This window comes from Gordionus sp. m RMFG-2023, chromosome 3, assembly GCF_954871325.1.
Source record: "Gordionus sp. m RMFG-2023 chromosome 3, tfGorSpeb1-WG-v2, whole genome shotgun sequence".
Lineage (NCBI taxonomy): Eukaryota > Metazoa > Nematomorpha > Gordioida > Chordodea > Parachordodidae > Gordionus > Gordionus sp. m RMFG-2023.
In genome coordinates, this window is record NC_088777.1 from 23,251,395 (window position 1) to 23,269,969 (window position 18,575).

At 25.8% G+C, this 18,575-nt stretch overlaps 1 protein-coding gene across 5 annotated transcripts in view; it reads left to right on the forward strand.

The window, feature by feature from the left end:
- Positions 1-1,973: 1,973 nt before the first annotated feature.
- Positions 1,974-18,575, forward strand: part of LOC135925975 (mediator of RNA polymerase II transcription subunit 25-like) — a 40,621-nt gene continuing 24,019 nt past the window's right edge. For 2 of the 5 annotated variants that reach the window (XM_065461589.1, XM_065461592.1), the window contains exons 1-13: positions 1,974-2,110; positions 2,151-2,175; positions 2,231-2,340; positions 2,389-2,490; positions 3,156-3,264; positions 3,458-3,520; positions 3,569-3,650; positions 15,525-15,602; positions 15,653-15,687; positions 15,730-15,763; positions 15,822-15,973; positions 16,295-16,577; positions 16,769-16,955. In XM_065461589.1, the coding sequence (XP_065317661.1) occupies positions 2,004-2,110; positions 2,151-2,175; positions 2,231-2,340; positions 2,389-2,490; positions 3,156-3,264; positions 3,458-3,520; positions 3,569-3,650; positions 15,525-15,602; positions 15,653-15,687; positions 15,730-15,763; positions 15,822-15,973; positions 16,295-16,577; positions 16,769-16,955 (1,367 nt within the window). In that variant the 5' untranslated portion in view covers positions 1,974-2,003. Of the gene's footprint in view, positions 2,111-2,150; positions 2,176-2,230; positions 2,341-2,388; positions 2,491-3,155; positions 3,265-3,457; positions 3,521-3,568; positions 3,651-15,524; positions 15,603-15,652; positions 15,688-15,729; positions 15,764-15,821; positions 15,974-16,294; positions 16,578-16,768; positions 16,956-18,575 lie in introns of those variants that run through there. The other 3 variants (XM_065461590.1, XM_065461591.1, XM_065461593.1) reach the window with 3 other exon arrangements.

Below are 18,575 nucleotides of genomic sequence, written 5' to 3' on the forward strand. Positions count from 1 at the left end.
ATATTACTACCAAATATGGTCGATCGAATATTAGTAAGTGGTCGGTTTTGTTTGAGCTCGCCATTCGGTCAAATCCTAATATTTTCAAAAAATTATTTAGGATAATGCTTAACACGTTGTTGTTCACGTATAAACCAAAAATGAAGAATTTTCCATGGATAACGCCAGCAATGCAGTATATCGGTTTCAAATCGGTTATCGGTCAAATCACGATTTAAAATATTTTTTGGGATAATGTTTTACACGTATTTATAGATAAATAAACCAAAAATGAACATTTTCCAAATAATATTACTACCAAATTTGATCGATCGAATATTTAGTAAGTGGTCGGTTTTGAGCTCGCTATTTAGGATAATGCTTAACACGTTGTTGTTTACGTATAAACCAAAAATGAAGAAATTTCCATGGATAACGCTAGCAATGCCGTATTTAGTCATTGGCCGGGTTTCAAATCGGTTATCTGTCAAATCACGATATTTTTAAAATATTTTTTGGGGTAATGATTTACACGTATTTATAGATAAATAAACCAAAAATGATCATTTTCCAAATAATATTAATACCAAATTTGGTCGATCGAATATTTAGTAAGTGGTCGGTTTTGAGCTCGGCATTCGGTCAAATCATAATATTTTCAAAATATTTTTTAGGATAATGTTTAACACCTAAATATACATTTATAAAGCAAAAATGAAGAGATTTTAATCAATAACGCCAGCAATATGTTCCTTACAAATTTTCTACTATTTTTCGATTCGAAACCTACTCATTAATTAAAAGTCAAAGAAACCTATATTTTTTAAATTTTGTTAGGTTTTTCACATGTATTTACACCCAAATATAAGAAAAGCGCTATCCAATAATTATTCTGGTTTCCTAAGAATATATTTTAAATTTAGCCCTCTTATGGATATATATTTGTTAAATTTTGCAATTGAAAAATAAAATTTAAGTTGTAATAAGCTTGTAAATATATTTTTTTTCCAATAATATTAAGTAAAAATAGAATTATAAATTATTTGATATTTAATCTCAATTTTTTACTTAATAAAAAATAGATTTATATACATTAAAAAAAATGTTTATGAAAGATATTTTCAAAAAAATATTATATAATCAAATTTTGATTGATTATGATTAATTACTTTTCAGCAATGCAGTTTAGCAATGCACTATTTAGTCATACATACCCTCTTTACAATATAAATCATATTTTTACCCTGTCAAAAAATTTCAAAAATTTTAAAAAATAACGAATATGACAATTGTCACATCAAAATATTATCCCACAAAAGATCATTTAAAATAACATAAAAAAGTTTAATGTAAATATTTAAAAAATAAATTATTTAGAAAAACCATCTCATTTAATATACTAATAGATAATTTTACAAAAATAATTTAAAAAATGATTAAAAAAAACTATAAAAGATTTAATCTATAAGATTGTTTATTTATGATAAAATTCACAAAAGAATTCCTCAAAAAAGATTTATTTACATTTTTCAAATCAAAATATGATCAAAAATCTTTTTGAACTTCAAAAAAAAATTTTTCTTAAAATTTTGGGCGTGAAAATCACTAATAAATTATAAAAAATAATATTACAATAGTAGCATATCAATTTTTTTATAAGAAAACATACAATAGCAATATATTTATTTATTGTTTCGCGGTAATCCACTCACGATAATAATTTCGCTATTCGCGGTAGAAAATTCGCTTTAAACGGTTGGCGTAAAAAGTTTCGCTAAAATCGCCATAATGAATTCGCGGTTAAGGCGTGCAAATAAATTCGCGATAATGGCTTCGCGAAATTGCCTTCGCTATAAATGTTTAGCGGAAAAAAATTCGCATATTTGGTTTCGCGATTTTACCTTCGCATAAAAACTTTTCGCGATAAACGACATTCGCGATAAAATTTTAGCGAAAAAGTGTCTCGCGATAAATGTTTCGCTGAATTGACTTGATACGAATTTTAACATATATATTATATTAAAATGATGCTAAAACAAAATTCTAATATAATTATTTTGGTAGAATCTTCTATGTTAATTAATGAAAATTTCAATTATATAATTGAAAATTATATTAAAACTTGCATCAAGTAAAATTTAAACCTTTTTGTTTATAAATTATATTTATAGCTCATTAAAACCTGATAAAATCGAGGTATACATAAAATTATATATATATATATATATTATTTTACTAACTACTATTCAAGATTTCAAAATATATTATTGTACTCTACAAAGACATAATAAATCGTAATTTAGTTAGTATCGTGTGTTGTAATACAATAAAACAAATTGAAAATTTAATTAAAAGTGACAAGTATTATACATTTTAATTGTATTATTCAAAATAATTTTAAAATTTTAGTGAATTTGGAGATATTGATATAAAATGTTTTGTTCAAGCATTAAAATGTTTAACTAATATTGTATCAAATAATACATATGATAACTCTAAAGAAGATAAACAGTTTTAGATATTTATGTGGTGTTTTTTTTTCTTTACTTTTTATTTTTATATCAGAGACATATCAGCTTAGACATCAAATTATAAAATTGTTTGTTGCTTTAAATCAAGACTTTTTGGCTTATAATTGTATATAAATATAAACCTAACCCAGGCTAATTTTTTAAAATAAATAATAAATATAACAATTAATTAACCAGTTATGAAACAACACTAATTATCTTATATTAATATTCATATAAAACCATTTAGCCAGAATTATTTAGAATGGTAAGATTTGCTAAAGTGTAAAATGAGCTAAATTTTATAAACAGGCTATTAATTTATGTTTTAAAGTTAAAGCTGGGCTGGTGGGCTCTTGCCTCCTTCAATCCATCAGACCTAAACATATAAAATATTATGATTTTAATCTTAGCTAAGTTTAGACAAATTTAATATGGAAATCCTTTTGCAACAAATTATAGGCAAAATTATTTAAAATGTTGAAATTTTAAATATTTAAGCTAGGCTGTCAAGTGAACAAAATTTAAAATTAAATATGAGCCAGCACTTTCTAATAAAATATACAAATGAACCAAACATAAATTTTTTAAAATCTGGGTCAAGCTAAAAAAGTTTGACCCTAGCAGATTTCTAATTTATGTATATCAATTAATGTTAAATTATAGAGAAACAATATGCTTCTTAGTATGTTCAGAGATCCCAGAAGATGATATCTGTTTAAATATAATCAGAGGAAATATTAGTTTGGATGAAATTATAGAAAAAATAAAAGAGGTTATTTTTACTATTTTGTGAATTATTATTTAAAATTATATTTTAATATTTTCAAAAATTGAACATTGCTAAATAATTATTGCAAATAATAAAAAATTACAAATAAAATGCACTCTTAAGGCTTGATATGATTAAATTAATTATATTTGTTTTTATGAATATTGTATAAAAAATTTTTTTGAATTTAAACTAGTTAAAAATAGCAATGAACATCATCTGCCCCTTAAAACTTCCAAACATGAATTTCATTGAAAAAGTAATTATTAATTTTTTTTATCAAAATTTTTCTTTATATTTATATTAGGTATCTTTGAATTTTCACAATCATCAATTCGTCAATGAGGATGGATATTTTTGTTTTTTTCAAAGTTTCCCAATTGAATTAAGTTATTTTTTATTTTCATTTACTTTACAACAAAATATAATTATAATGATTGCCTGTAGATTAAGGATTAATCTTAATAAAAACAACCAAGGGTGTGTGCATAATTTAAAAAATACACAGACATAAAATACAAGGTACCTTTTACAAAAGGTAAACAAATTCAAAAATAACCTATATACGAGAGCTGTGGATATCCATAAATTTTACACTTATCCAATCTGATATTTACTCATTACAGGTGCATAGCGAGTGGGTCCATCCTACTCCGTAACAAGAAATTTTGGAAAAATATAAAAGGGCTTCATTATGTTTCAAGGTTATATTCTATTCTAAATATTAGCAAAATGTTAAAATTAGTTTAAATATTAATTTCTTTTATATTTAATATTTCATCTCACAAAAGTTTATTTTCTTACATTTTTTTAAACCTTAAACACTGATGGATATGAGAAAATTTTATTAACCAAAGGAAATCTATTTAATTTATCCCTATTTATAACTATGATTGGATAAAGTGTAATCCAATTAAGAATTAACTGAATATAATTATTCTGAAACTTCTTGTGCACAGGGAAAAAGATACTGCATAAAGCCTGAACAAGATGGAGCCTTCAATATCAAGGTGTTACAGAATTTTTTGGATTTAGAAGAACTTAATTTATATGCCCTTGGAGAAATATCAGAATCTTCCGTAACAGATATTTCATCTGAAACTGATACATTATTAGATTTAATATGGCTGCCGAATAAATTATTTATTACATTACAGTTTTATTCTATATATTTTAAAAAAGGATTTGGCTGAAGTTATGAGAATCGTGATATACCAAGAGATAATATCGACCAGGAAATTCTCGAGATGAAAACAAAATTATATGATTTTGAGATTCACAAGCTTTGACTTTCACAGACAAACAAATCTTTCCAATAATAACTTGGAGTTAATTGAGGATTTTTAAAATAACCGTTTTTATTCCACATTTGGATTTTGACTTCAATCAATGAACGATTTGTCATTTATCAAAAATGACTATTACAAATACCATATATTATAACTCCCTATGAATTGAGGATATATAATCTTAATTTTGGAAAATTAAATATTTAGCTAAATTTTATTCATAGGAAATAAATGTATTTAGGCCAATTAATTTTAGAATTTAAATGGTATGAAAGATTATTTTTGTAGATAATCCTTCGAAGTAAAGTAGAAGCATTTCATAACGGGTCATTCCATGTCAAATTGGCCAAAAACGAAATTTTTAGACCACCATTTCTAAAATGAACGAAACTTGGCATGATAGTTATCCACGATGTATATTTTAGTAAAATCAATATTTTAGAACGCTAGCTCAATCAGATTCAAAGACATACGTCAAAGTCTAAATTGCGTATCATTTAAAAAAAAAATATTTAAGATAGAGTTATAAATTATATATCATTTTATAGCTCTTAAAATTTTACATTGGAAAACTTCAATAAAATATTTAAATATCGAATGTTTTTTTATTTCCGGTAAAAATAAAATATTAACATTGTTGAAAAGAATTTTTCTGGGTGTGGGTATTCGCGGAATGTTTATTACTTTCATATTTATCATAAAAAACGATAGCGAATTTTGTTATTTTTATTTAATTTAACTTTTTATTATTTTATAAATAAAAAAATGTAATATAGAGAGCGTTATATTTAAAAATCATTTTAATATAAGAGATGTAAAGGTAGGGAAATTTCATATTTTCTCGTAAAATTTATCGAATTTTCCCTTAATATAAATATAATATTTTATTTCAAAAATTATGATTTATAATTTAACTTATTATATTATTTATTTTCCTCGTGAGTCTTTAAACATCTATTTTAAAAGTACAAAAAAGGTAAAATATTAAATGTTATACTCTCATATATAATATTAATATGATATATTATAGAATTTGAAGTTTTCTAGTTTAATAATGCAATTGTCCATAATGTTTACTGGTAATAGGTATAACAAATTTATGAGATTTTATTGGTATAACATATTTATGAGATTTTATTCATCAATTACATTACGATCATATCAGAAATTTCAAAATTTTATTTTATTTAAAAATTATTTTTTTTACTAAAAATATTTCCATGCTTATATAGCTTGTAAAAATCAATTTATATAAATGAAAAATCAATTTAATAATTTACATAAACGAAAAATCAATTTACTAATTTACATAAACGAAAAATCAATTTAATAATTTATATAAACAAAAAATCAATTTAAAGGTTAGTATTAAATTAATAACGAAAAAGAAATATATAAAAAAATTAACCAGGTCATCTCAACATTCTACCCTCTAAGAAATGAACTCCACTAAGGTTCTTCTTGTATGTGAATCTTATAAGTTCATGATATAAACTTGATATCGCGCAGTCAACGTCTTATTATTATTCGGCCTCTAAGCCTCAGCTAGACGGTCATTTATTTGGTCGATGACATTTCACCTTTTGCAAAAAGTAATCGATGGTGAAGTGTTGTTTGGAATGTTTGGTTTCAGTGGTAATTCGGTTTCTTCATCATTTTGGTTTGTTTGTAGCTTGTTATCCTGATCGTCTAATCATTCGCTTGATCATCATCATCACACTAGCTTGTTCATCTCGTTATTTATTATCATTTATATTTATTTATCATTTGAAATTATTATTATGATCAATTTATCTTGAATAAAATAATTTTGGAATAAATAATTTATTGGAATCATTCATAGAATAAGAATAATAATCATAATTTGGGATATAGAATCATAGAATATTTTGAATTATAGCGTTTTATATAATAATTTTTTATTTATTATTAAATTTCAATTATTTTTAAATTTTAAATTTTACTCCCTTATTTTTCAATTTAAACAATTTCTTCATATCATAATTTATCTTCAAATTGTTCTTTATAAAAAAAATTTCCTTTCGCCTTCCATTTTTAACATATGATCTCCATATCACATTCTTAAAATCTTTTTTAACATCAAGATATTTAACTTTTACCTTTACTATGATATTTGTTTTACGTTTCTTTATTTTCAAAGTTATTTAATTTTTTTTATTAATTATAAAAGTTTTTATTTTATTATTTTCTTTAATGTTTATTGAGATGACCTGATTAATTTTTTTATATATTTCTTTTTCGTTATTAACTTACTACTAAAATCAATTTACTAATTTACATAAACTAAAAATCAATTTAATAATTTATAAAAACAAAAAATCACTTTAAAGGTTAGTATTAAGTTAATAACGAAAAAGAAATATATAAAAAAATTAATCAGGTCATCTCAACAGAATTATTAATAATTAATGATATATTTAGTTATGTTATATAAGGTCATTATATTTTAATCATACTATATAACTGGTATAATAATTTATTGATGTTTAATTTAAATTAATATGATTGCAATATTTTATAGATGCCTTGGAAAATTTTAAACATTTGGAAACATTTTATTATACAGCTAATAACAAGAAAGGGTTGACATACAATTTCCCAAATTCAACATAGATGTCTCAGCATGCCAAAAAATGTAAAAGGTATATAAACAGTTTACAATTTAATGAAGTTGATAATAATAATTCTACTGAAGAATATATTGTAGTATGTATACCAGATTCCAGTACTAATAAAATAATATCTCAAAAAGACATAAATAAAACCATTCTAAATACTTTTAAAGAAAATACCAATAATTTTAATAATGTATCAGGCACATCTAAAATTAAAAATTTTTTTGTCACTGTAACTGAACAAAATCAAACACAACTTGACAGGCTTTGGCATTAGCCATTTTTATGTCAAATTGCCCTTTTCATTTAGTTGAAAATAAATATTTTATCCTATTTTTAAAATTAATTTTCCCAGCCTATAAAATTCTATTTAGATATACAATTAGTAAAATATTTTTAGATTTTGAATATAATAAAGTGACAAATATTATCAACAACAAATTCGATACTTTAAAAGATTTTACTCTCATTAGCGATGGCTGGACAAACCTTTATGGAGAGTCCATCATTAATTTCATAATTATGATTCCATAACCCAATTTCTATAAATCCATTGACATTGGATCTAGTGTTCACACTGATGATTATATTGCATCTGAAATGATGAGGTAATTGAAGAAATTGGTAGCAAGAAATTTATATCACCAGTAATTGATAATGTAAAGGATATGAAAAAGGCCTGGAATCTTGTTAAAGCAAAATATAATTATATTGAATATTTTGGATGTGCCGCACATAACTTGAATCTGCTTATTAAAGATTTATACCAAATACTTTTTATTGAAAAGATCATTATAAAAACCAAACTAATTAAATATTTAAAATTTAATGGTATTTTATTGACAACTTTTTAAGAAAGGCAAATATTTAAAGTATATAAATCTTCCTTAAAAATTCAAAGTCTAACAAGACGGGGAGGTTATGTTATAATGTTGCAAAGTGTTGTGAAAAATAAGGAAGTTTTGCAAGAAATTGCAATTTCAAGTTTATTTACAGACAAACAATGAAGGCGTGGACAAAGAAAGATACTGGGATAAATTAGAGTCTGTACTGACTTTTTTGGAATTTATTTATAACAAAATTATAATTGTAGAATTTGATACAGCTGTATTATCGTACCAGAAATATTTTAAAATATAAAAGATAAACTCAATTCATCAACTTTTATTTTTAATGAAAATGATTTGAAAAGTGTTAAGATGCATATTAATAAACGAAAGAAATTTTGTTGCTGAGAATATCATCAAATCTTCTGGATCATAGATATTATGGTGCGAGATTAACAGACCGCGAATTAATAGTAGCCATAAATTTAATAAATATTATTTCAGGCCAAATTAATTTCTGGAAAAATTAAGGTAATTTAGCAGTATATCTTTCAAAACAAGGTTTCTATAAAGTAGCTGGCATATGAGAGAGCTCGATCCATACCAAACCACTCATAATGTGTAAAGGGTTCAGTGGCCCCTACACTTTTTGAGCGAATGAAGCAGAATACCCCCATGAAAAGTACCCCCTTGAAAAGTATCCCCCCTCCTTCGAAAAAATGATAATTATGACACCCATAAATTTCAAAAATAATTTTTATTGCATCAATTTTTAATATATAATATAAATAAAATGCAAAAAATATAACTTTATAAATATTATTTTTAAATGAATAATTTAGATAAATTAGGGGAAGAGAAAGCGAAAGAATTTATAATTTCATCAGTATTTAATTGTTTAAATAAAAATTTTTCCATTGATAATATGGTTAAATTATTGAGAAAAGAATCTTTCATGGTACTGCGCAGTCTTGTTTTAATTAATTTAATTTTACTCATGACTCTTTCGGCAGTACATGAGGTTGTGGGAATGGTTAATAAATATTTATATAAAATTCTTAAATAGGGAAAGCAGAAAAATTTAAAAGTAAACGATAAGGTAAAATAAATGATTAGTTTTTCCAATCTGAATCGTAAGTCCCTGAATTATCATCATCATCAGAAGAAGCTAAATAATGTATTGGTAAAAATATTTTAATTAAATAAATTTACAATTCTCAGAATCTGTTTAGATTCTTGAACCTCTAGGTCATGAGTAATAATTACATTCCCCATTTTGGCCATCTTATAAATATTTCTAAACTTCAACATTTTTTTGAAAATTTAAATTGTAAAATTCACAGATATCCTCGATATCTTCTTTAATAATTGATTTTTCTGCCATTCCCTTTGGCGTAAAAAATGATGTTTGATGTAAAAATTTCATGGAATCATCATTAAATCTTTCGTTAAACTGCATAATAATTAAATCCAGTGCAGCATAAAACACACCTATTTTAAAGCTAAAAAAAATTTCTATATTTAATGATGAAAGTATATATACCTCTCCTTTTTGGATTGTAATGTTTGAAGTCTAGAACTTTCAAAATCAATAGGTAGATTTCTCTCCTTCATAAAATCTTGCGCCTTTGAAAAAACATCCAAAAATTCAGTGTTATTATCTATTAGATTAAAAAATAATTAAGACAATATTATACTTCTCAAATTAATCAAGCAATCTTTTGTCAATTGAATTTGATTTATTGCATACCCTATATCCTTCGAAATGGTTTGCAATTTTGTACAAGCCAAACTTGTTATCAACAATATTTTATCCAAAACACAAAGTGATAAGATAAAATCAAATTTTTCTATTCTAAAGACTATAGCACTAGCCATAGTGGAAGTGGCAGGATCTTCAGAATCCTTTAAATTTGTTAAAGCTGCCCTCAAGGTATCATAAAGTTGAAAAAAAATTACTATAGCTTTATATGACGATAGCCAGCTTCTAAATAAAAAAAACATTTAAAATTTAAATAAATAAGGAACTATTACCGAGTGGTATTCTTGACGCGTAGAAATCGTTGTGATTTTTCAGATCATTGCACTGAAATTTTTTGAGTACCTCATATCTTTTTACACCATTAAAATAGACATAAATCTCATCTAGTATTCCTAGAACATTTCGAAGTTCTTTAATTGATTGGCATAATTGAACAACGATTAAATTTAATCGATGACAATAACACCAAATAAAAGCTGCCTTTGGCGCCTCTGCTCTAATCAAGGCTTGTACACCATTGATTCTTCCACTCATGTTTGAGGCGCCATCATAACTTTGCCCAACGATAATCAAAGGGTAAATTCATCGAGCTAAGTTTGGATATTATATTATGCTTTATATCGAGACCTGTGGTATTTCCCGTACAATATATTTCAATCAGTCTTTCAACAGGCTTCGGAGTCTCCCTATTTTCAACATATCTTACTATATAAGCTATTGCTTCTGATTTCGAAACATCGTATGTGCCATCAACTATGATTGAAAAGCACCTGTTAAATGTAATCTCATTTTGAATTTTTTTTATAACCATATTTTTCATGGTTTCAATGAGAATGTTTATGTTATTATATGATAATAGGTTTGAATATAATTTCGTTTTTAATCCCTTATTTTTTTTATCCTTTTTTCTTTCTTCATTTTGCTGTGTATACATTTTTAGTATAGGTTCAGAATCTGCAATAAGCTTAATAAGGGCCATCATATTGCCTTCTTGTTGCCTGTTCCCCCAGAAGGCTTGGTTACGAGATATTAAATAATCTAAACATCTTATTATAATTCTTATAATAGAACGGTTATTATCTACACATTCTTTCTGAGGTGTTATAAATTTTAATATCGAATTTTTCTTATGAGAAAGCCTTCCATAATCGGCCAGCATATGTGCCTGTGAAGATTCATGCAGAATAATATCACGATTAATATTTTGCCATTTATCTAGACCTTCACATGTCCATTTTGAATTTGCGTGTGGACCACCAAATAAAAGACATGTTAAGCAAAAAACTTTATACATTTTAATACTATAAGTAGTCCAATTTCTAGGAATTTTGCTATTGTCAATATTGGTTAATATTTTTAGGCATATTTTAAAATTGGAAAAATAATTTATGACAAGAAATTTCGGATAACAAATTTACTAAATATCGACCAAAATTTCCGTCAATATATTAAATTAAATATTAAGTGGGGGGGAAGGGTCTTATTGTTACATTTATAAACCAGAAATCACATGATCATGATGGATGTAAAAAAAAGTACCCCCACTCAAATTTACTGAAGCAGTTGCTTCTGACCCCCCCCCCCCTCCCCATAGATGTAGGGGCCCCTGAAAGGGTTGTGTACAAATCAACCCTTTTGTCAAGTGGCAGTGAGATGCCTTTCGATATCACCCTCAAGTGCCTCGTCAGAAAGAGTCTGGTCAGCTGGAAAAATTAGAAAAAAAAATGAAAGTGTCGAAAAATTAATATCAGACATAACATACATTTAAAGGATCACACAAATATCTCATGTTCGGGATATCATCAAAAGAGTAAGTGATAAGATGATGTTTCAATTGCATCCCATGAAGATGTTAATGCTATTTCATTAGCATCCCATGAATTTTATAGGAATTTATAATACCTTCTTGTAATTAATAAAGTTATTCAATAAAAAAATGAAATGTTTTTAGTGTATTTTTGTCTTTATTGTTTAATTATTTTATTTTCCCTTAGTTCCTTAATTAATAAAGTTATTCAATAAAAAAATTAAAAGGTTTAAAGTGTTTTTTGTGGTTATTTTTTAATTTCCCCTTTTTCCCCAATTTTTCTAGGGAAATTTCCCCTGAACTAATTTTCCCAGGAAATTTACATCTCTAATATAATATATTTAATAAAAATATGTATTGTATTGGTATTAAAATAAAAAAATCCACTGAGCATAACCTGATGTCTTGGGGCGAATTGTAAGCAAAGCAGCCCATACAGATATGATTATTATTAGGACGATATTCAGGAAATTCTATTAGCGCAAAATGGAATAGGTTAAAAATTAGAGATATTTTTTGTAATAGTATATAAATTTTAAAATATGTTTATTTTACAATATTGCATCCCAATAATAATCATCTGTATGGGCTGCCTGCTTATATGGCTCCAGGACATCATATTGGTTATACTTAATGGATTTTTTAAATTTTAATACCATATAATTCATATTTTTATTAAATACATTAATTTATAATGATTTTTGAATATTAAACTATTTATATCTTATTTTTTATTTATAAAAATAATAAAAATTTAAATAAAATTTAAAAAATTAAACAGTTTAATATAAAGATAATAAACATTCGTAGAGAATATCATCTCACCCACAAAAATCCTTTCTTAATAATGTTAATTTTTTATTTTTACCGGAAATAAGAAGACACTTGAATTTATAAAATAATTTTATAGATTTTTTTTAATGTAAAATTTTAATGGCTATAAATTCATAAATTTAATTTACAATAATATCTTAAGTATTTTTTTAAAATCAATATTTAATGAAATTATGCATCGCCTGAAAGCGTATATCCTTGGATCTAGTTGATCTAGCGCTATAAAATTTTGATTTTACAAAAATTTGCAACATAATAACTAACACAAGTTTCATTCATTTTTAGATGGTCGCCCGATACATAGATTCATTTGTAATAGATTGACCCATAGGGCATAGTTTTTAACAATGATTTATTTATTATGTATATGATTCATGAATTAAATCAAACATGTTGAACCCTACACCATTAATAGCTTGGATGACTTTTCAAAGTTATTTAATTAAATTAATCAAGCACAAAATGTTTTGATAATCAGTTTATATATTATAGAATATTTGATTTTGAAAAAAAGCACGAGAAACTGCAGTTAAACGACGAAAAATATTTATTAAATACACCACAGAGTATTTAGAACTCACTAGATTCTAATTGTTATTATTACTTATTAAAAGATATAAAATATTTTTAATTTTCCTTTTAAATAAATTTTCGTAAGTTTTTCTCAGAAAATTATAGAAATTTCCAGCATTTCTCTAATTAGGTTACTTTAATAGCAAATGTTAAATCAAATCACATGCATTCGATACGGCAAAGCAAATCACATAGCAAAAGATTGTAGAACTCTTGCAAGGACACCTCGCCTTTTGTTTCCTAATAAAACTACCATTGATGCGAAGATAAATGGTTTGCGGTTTACAATGGAATTCGGGGCTGCATGCAATAGATGAAGTAGCCTGGAGACGTATTTGCAAACGATCATTATCAACTGCTTATAAACTAGTGAGGTGTAACAATATCAAAAGAAAGTCGAATTATAAAACATTATCTTTACCTATTTGGGTAGTAAAGGCGTCTACATAACAGGATTTTCACTGGATGCATACCCCCTTCATAAACCTATGCCTACCACCCTAAAAAATTCGCGCAGCCATCGGCGGCGGTTTCTCTTTATTATTATTTTCACCTATTTATTTATTGATACTCTTTTCTAAGAATTTATAAATGATAACTTAAATTAATCTATCTCTACTACCAACTATCGATATTTTGTGAATATAAAGAATTTATTTTTTAGATAATAAATTCAATTAAAACCTCCATTATTTACAATGAATTAATTATTATGGCATTATGAGCTTGCTGAAATATCGAAACCTTTTAAATTACATTTAAAAGGATAGTTTATTTGGAAAACAATGTGTATGATTGTTTGCAATATATAGATTTGGTCAATGAATTGTATTATAATAATACTATAATAAAAGTATTAATTTTTACAGCAATAAATTTTGTCCTATTTCATCTCAAAATTTAATAGATAACCCCACAAAAAATTTATCCTACCCCCATTAAAGCAGCTTACCCCCTACCCCCCTCAAAAAATAGGATGCAAACTGTTCCTACCCCTCCCGCATATATAGACGCTGAGTAAAGGAGAGAATTCCCTTATTTTTGGAATGTCCTTTCTTAGAGAATTCTTCATTAAATGTGTTAAAGTTGAAATTTTAACACATGTTTAAATGGGACTCTAAACCAGTTAAATTTAGCGAATGTTTTAATTACTAACCGAAATATTTCAAATGCAACTAAATCCCCTGCAGAAATGATGTTTGGAAGGCCGCTCAGGACGACGTTAAATCAGGGGAAACTATCTACGAGAGAAAAGACTGAAAACGCATTATGGGAACAAAAATATTACAAAGTATAAACTTTGAGCCCCGTGAATTTGAAGAGAAGCAAAAGGTTTGGGTCGAAAACGAAAGGACTGCGGGATGGCATGAAGGGACAGTGGATCAACGGAAAAATGCGATATGATGTTTAGTCTGAGGGTTTTATAAAAAGTAAGTATGCCTACCAACTGAGGGATGCTCATGTACAATAAAAGGTAATACCAATAACAATGAGGGATGATACGATGCAGACTCTTAAAAATAGAGCTTCGAAACCCCTACTACGTTTTCATGACTAATTCAATTTGTAGTGGAGAGAACTGTAATGTGTTAACTTTAAATAAATTGTATTTCGTTTTAGGATACAATTTATACAATTATATAATAATAAAGGATCGATTATCGAAAATGTACTTTCGATGAATATATAAACATATTGTTAAAGTTAAATTATCTTTTGTTCTTTTCATCTTGTTAAAATAAAATATTATTTTATTCTTATAAAACCTTTTATATCTTAAACACTAATCGCCCAACCTTGATAATAGCAAAATAAAATCGGCCTCTAAAAAATGATATCAGTGCACCTCTAAGAAGCAGATATAGCAAATAATTTTTTGGCTACTTTTTGCCATCCGGTTCCACCTGATATGTTTAACATTAATTGTGACATTCAATCAGGGAGAAAGGAAGAATGGGAAATCCCGGGCTATCATATATTTTATGGATGCTCGACTATGAGGCCCATGATATTTTATATGCTCATCACTAATAATTCTAAGAATTTTAAATTATACTAGCATATTTTTACAAATATATAATTTTTATTGTAATAATTATGATTAAACTGTTCATTTTAGAGCCCTTCATCGGGCCTCTTTTTCAGATTCGATCCGAGGAGAATTTTAAAAAATTTGTCCAACCAATCGATCCCTGAATTTTTTTTTTAAAGATCCGAGTCCAATCCCAAATTTTATTTTAGAAGTAGGTTTCGATCCAATTTTTTTTATTAACTTGTAAATAACGATATCTCAACGAAATTGGAAATTATAAGCTAATAAACAATTTTTTGGTTATATTTAAAAACAATTTTTATAATCATTAAGAAAACAAAATAAAAATAAATTTTGTCCAGGTTCCTATGCTAGGATAAATTTTAATTAAAATCCGAGAAAATGTCTGCCCAAGGACAGACCCAAATTTATCGGATTGGGCTCTTATCGGCCCATGGAAGGCTCTAGTTCATTTATAATATGACTAAATTTTTGTTATTTAGTTAAAGTAAAATCGAATTTATCAATCGACATGAAAGTATCTCAAAATGATTTCTTTTTACTTTCAGAAACAAAATCAAGTTCACTTTGCAATTTTAGATAAAAAATTTATACCTATATTTTATTATAGCAGTTAACATTGAAAATCGTTCATTTATTGAAAGGGTAAAATATTTTTATTTATTTAATTTGACAACTAATAATAAGGATATTAAATCAGAAAGTTCAATGGATCAATCAGGTTAGTTTTTTACCTTTATGCAACTGACTTGATATATAATTAAAATTTTTAAACGAAGTTGTTAAAAATGGTTACCCCAATACACAAAATGCATCAAACAGTTTTAGCAAGATATCTACAGCATCACATAGCTTATTGAATATTAATTTTGACAAATCTGCAAATTACGAAAATACATTAGCCATCACAACATCTTATATATCTGCTCAGGTATTTAGAATAAAAAACATAATTCCATGATAAGTACCTCAATGAAAGTATTGGTCTCCAACCGTTATATATAGTTATAATTTTCTTAATATGGCTTGAATGATTTTATTATATTTATTTAATCTTATTACTTATACCAAATAAGAAGTTTACTCCTTGAATTGTTAAACTTCGCTATTTTTTAGCCCTTTATCTTTCTCCCTCCACTTTATTTTTACAGGTGTCTCTTTTCTATGTCCATATTCTGTTAAATTTATTTTCAGTATAAATTATTTTATCAAATCTCTACCCTCCTATCTATTTATTGTAATATTTTAATAGCCTGCTCGTTATGTATCTATTAATTCGATCGACAATTCTCAAATGTGCAATTCTTACAAAGCATATCCTACCCCTACCCCTTCTTTACCACAAAGCGATACTAGTAATCAATTTATGACTAAATCTCTGCCTAGAATCGAATCAAATTTCATCAGTCTTAACAATAACATCAGATCGCTCGAAAAAGAGGCTTCAATTGTTCGTTTACAAACCCCTTCAGTTCCAATTAAACAAGAATTTAATCAAGATAGCTATCAACCACAACCACAACAGCCCTTAACATGTCATTGAAATTTAATATATTTTCTTAAAATTTTAATTATCCTCCAAAGAAGGAACAAACATTATAATTATAAAGTTATAATATGACCAATGTCTCGGTTTAAAAAAAATAAAAAAGTTAATTTAAAAATAATAATTGTCTATAATTAGTTAAATTTTAAAATTTATTATTTTTTACTTTAATCATTATAGCCATAACGCATAACGTCAAAGGGTCTGAAAATATTAGATGTCAAAGTATAATCTGGTCTGGTCTAATGCAATGGAACGAAAAGGTAAGGAACGAACAAGCAACATTTGACACCAATAATCCTGCACTCTCAGTTGTAACCCATTCACTCATGTGCCAGATCTACCCAATGCCTGGATTCGAAGATTTGTAAATTTATTTTCCATCTTGATATTATTGTGGAATTTTTTGATATATATTAGGCTTATTCAAAAACGAATAATAAAATTTACTATTTAATTGATTTTTTTAATATTATAAAATATTTCTTACTAAAAAAATTTGTCATAATAATCTAATGATAAAGAAGATGCGATCAAGTTATTAACGAAATTAAAATGCATATTAATCTTATTTATAATGCCAAGCTATAATTTTAAGACATAATTTTATCACTATATTTGTCAGAAGTGGGAGGGAGGGGGGGGTTTATGAATTATTTTTAGGGCTTCTCTCCTAAACACTTATTTATGTGGCCTAGACATAGTTTTGCTTATACTAATTATTATTTTTTTTGGCTTACATAACTGACAGAGTGGCAGTATCTTGATTTCCTATATTCTTAAGCGCAAATTATTCCTGATATAGTTTGAAATCAAATATAAATATTTCGGGAGCCGTTCTAATATATCTATCTCAAACTCCCTCTCTTTGTACTTTTTTCTAAATAAAATATCGAAATTAAATTATATATATTTATAATTACGATTATTTTCTATTTTAATATTTAAATAAATGAATGCAAGAAGTGAAATATTTGAATAAATTTAATTTTTTAAAATTATTTTTATTTAATATTTATAAATTACTAAATTATCCCTTAAATTATATAACACATGATGTATAAAATATATTACAGGGTTTCCCATTCAAAAAAGGAAAAGTCCCAATCAAAAAAGGAAAAGGTCCGATCAAAAAAGGAAAAGGGTCAATCATAAAAGAAAAAGGTCAATCAAAAAAGGAAAAGGTCCAAACATAAAAGGAAAAGTGTCAATCAAAAAAGGATAATTCCCAAAAAGAAAGGAAAAAGTCCGATCAAAAAAGGAAAAGTGTCAAACAAAAAAGGAAAAGGTCCAATCAAAAAAGGAAAAGTGTCAATAGAAAAAGGAAAATTCCCAAAAGGAAAGGAAAAGTGTCAATCAAAAAAGGGTAATTCCATACCAAATCGATAACTTTTCGGCTCGACCTTTTTAATTTCGATAAAATTTTGTATACTGAGAGAATATCATTAGAAAGCATCGAATCCAAAATTTTAGCCTCCTAGTACTCATAGTTCCTGAGATATCAATGGTCAAAAGTGCCAAAAATGACGTTTTTTCGAAAAATGCGATTTTTAAAAATTGAGATAAGTTAAAAAATAATGATTTAAAAAATATAAGTTATCTGTCAATTGATAACTCTATTAAGGGCCTTTTATTGAATATTAAAAAAATTTTCAAAATAATATTGTTGCGGTTTTTATTTAAGTTATAAATTTTAAACATGAAAACTCCAAGTGTTTCGCTTTCCAAATTTTTTTGAATTTAATATTTTCTTATTCTCTAACCTTATATCTATTCATAAAAAAAATTTAAACTTGGGACAGCCATGGGTTTTTTAGTTATTGCGATTTAAAAAATCAAAAAATAAATATTATTTTCAAAAATAGATGGCGCTCCTTTATAAAATTACGCGTTTTGTTAAAATTATTATTTTTTTTAAACTTTTTTCCATTTTAAACATAAATAATAAGATTTTCCAGCATTAATATTATGAAAATATATTATTTAG